This window comes from Xyrauchen texanus, chromosome 15 (assembly GCF_025860055.1).
Source record: "Xyrauchen texanus isolate HMW12.3.18 chromosome 15, RBS_HiC_50CHRs, whole genome shotgun sequence".
NCBI classification, from domain to species: domain Eukaryota; kingdom Metazoa; phylum Chordata; class Actinopteri; order Cypriniformes; family Catostomidae; genus Xyrauchen; species Xyrauchen texanus.
This window is the reverse complement of record NC_068290.1, coordinates 38,221,350-38,222,628: the sequence shown is the minus strand read 5'-3', so window position 1 is coordinate 38,222,628 and position 1,279 is coordinate 38,221,350. Positions and strand designations below refer to the sequence as shown.

The 1,279-nt window shown below is 34.5% G+C and overlaps 1 protein-coding gene across 1 annotated transcript in view; it reads left to right on the top strand.

The window, feature by feature from the left end:
- Positions 1 to 1,279, top strand: part of LOC127656384 (protein SOGA3-like) — a 14,640-nt gene continuing 13,361 nt past the window's right edge. The window contains exon 1 of the mRNA XM_052144699.1: positions 1 to 36. Within this exon, the coding sequence (XP_052000659.1) occupies positions 27 to 36 (10 nt within the window). The 5' untranslated portion in view covers positions 1 to 26. The remainder of the gene's footprint in view (positions 37 to 1,279) is intronic.

Genomic DNA, 1,279 nt, shown 5'->3' with positions numbered 1-1,279 from the left:
ACCATTTGTGACGGAGAAAATATGAGATGTTAAAAGGTAAGACATTTATTATTATTATGTTTAAGGTTGTCTTTACGTGTTTTTTGGCTGGGTGCAAAGAAAAGCTTGAACAATTCATTCACCTTGGAAAGGTTATTAGAAAATACCTCATCTCACCATAAAAAGAAAAACCCCAGTCGTTATAAGAAAGACAAAAATAAAGCCTGCGTTTTAAACAGAGCAAATCTTGCTGAACCTAGAACTGAGTGGGTTACCCAATGGTCTCTTTGTAAAGCCACTAATAATTCATAGTATTTTTCCTAAACATTTTAATCACAACATCGTGGAACATGCTTAGTTTCTTTGTTATTTTGGTTTCTCTTTTCCGTTCATATGAGTCATCATTGGATAATGATCGGGCCCATACGCTATGGACAATCGGAAAAAATCGGCACATTGAATAAAAAAATCCCATATTAAAAAAAGATAACACAGTCTGTCCTGGTATTACAGTTAAGGTGCAATTCAAATAGTTTAAAAGGTTTACGTGTAGATAATCTCGTCTGTGACCAGCTGAGCCTGACCATATAATTGGATGACAATCCGCCATTGTATCAATCCCCATGACATCAGACAAATTATATGCAAATACGACACCCATGTAAATGGATTGGCCTTTTTACCTTTTATTTTAAATATATATAATAAAAGTATGACAATATGGCGATGTTTAACATTTCTGGCTTTTCTAGCCTTCACATAAATTATCCTAAACCCCTAAAAAGCAATAGTAGCCTAATTATATAAAATCCATTAATCTTATAAATGGATTGGCATTGTCATTTTGGTATTAAAGTGTTGGGTTGGGCAAAACATGCAAACATTTTTATGACATAGCCCTACACATAGGCTATAGGTAGAAGACCCAGTGGATTTTATACAGATTTGGGACACACTTTATATTAGGTAGCCTTAAATACTGTGTACTTAACCAATTGATGCAAAGTATCATGTGAATACATGTTGTTGCATTGTAATTACATTTAAAGTACCTGCATTTAATTACATTTGTAGTTACACTGTTAAGTTTACCCCTAACCCAACCCTTATCCCAAAACCTAACTCTAACCCCCTAATCATAACCCTACCCCTGCCCTTACTCCTAACCCTACAAGTACCTCAACCTCAGTTGCAGCAAATTTGGGCATTTTGCTGAACAACAAGTAGTTACGTAGTAAACACATAGTCTTGTATGTATTTAATGGTAATACATAGTAGTTAAGGCCACCTAATATAATGT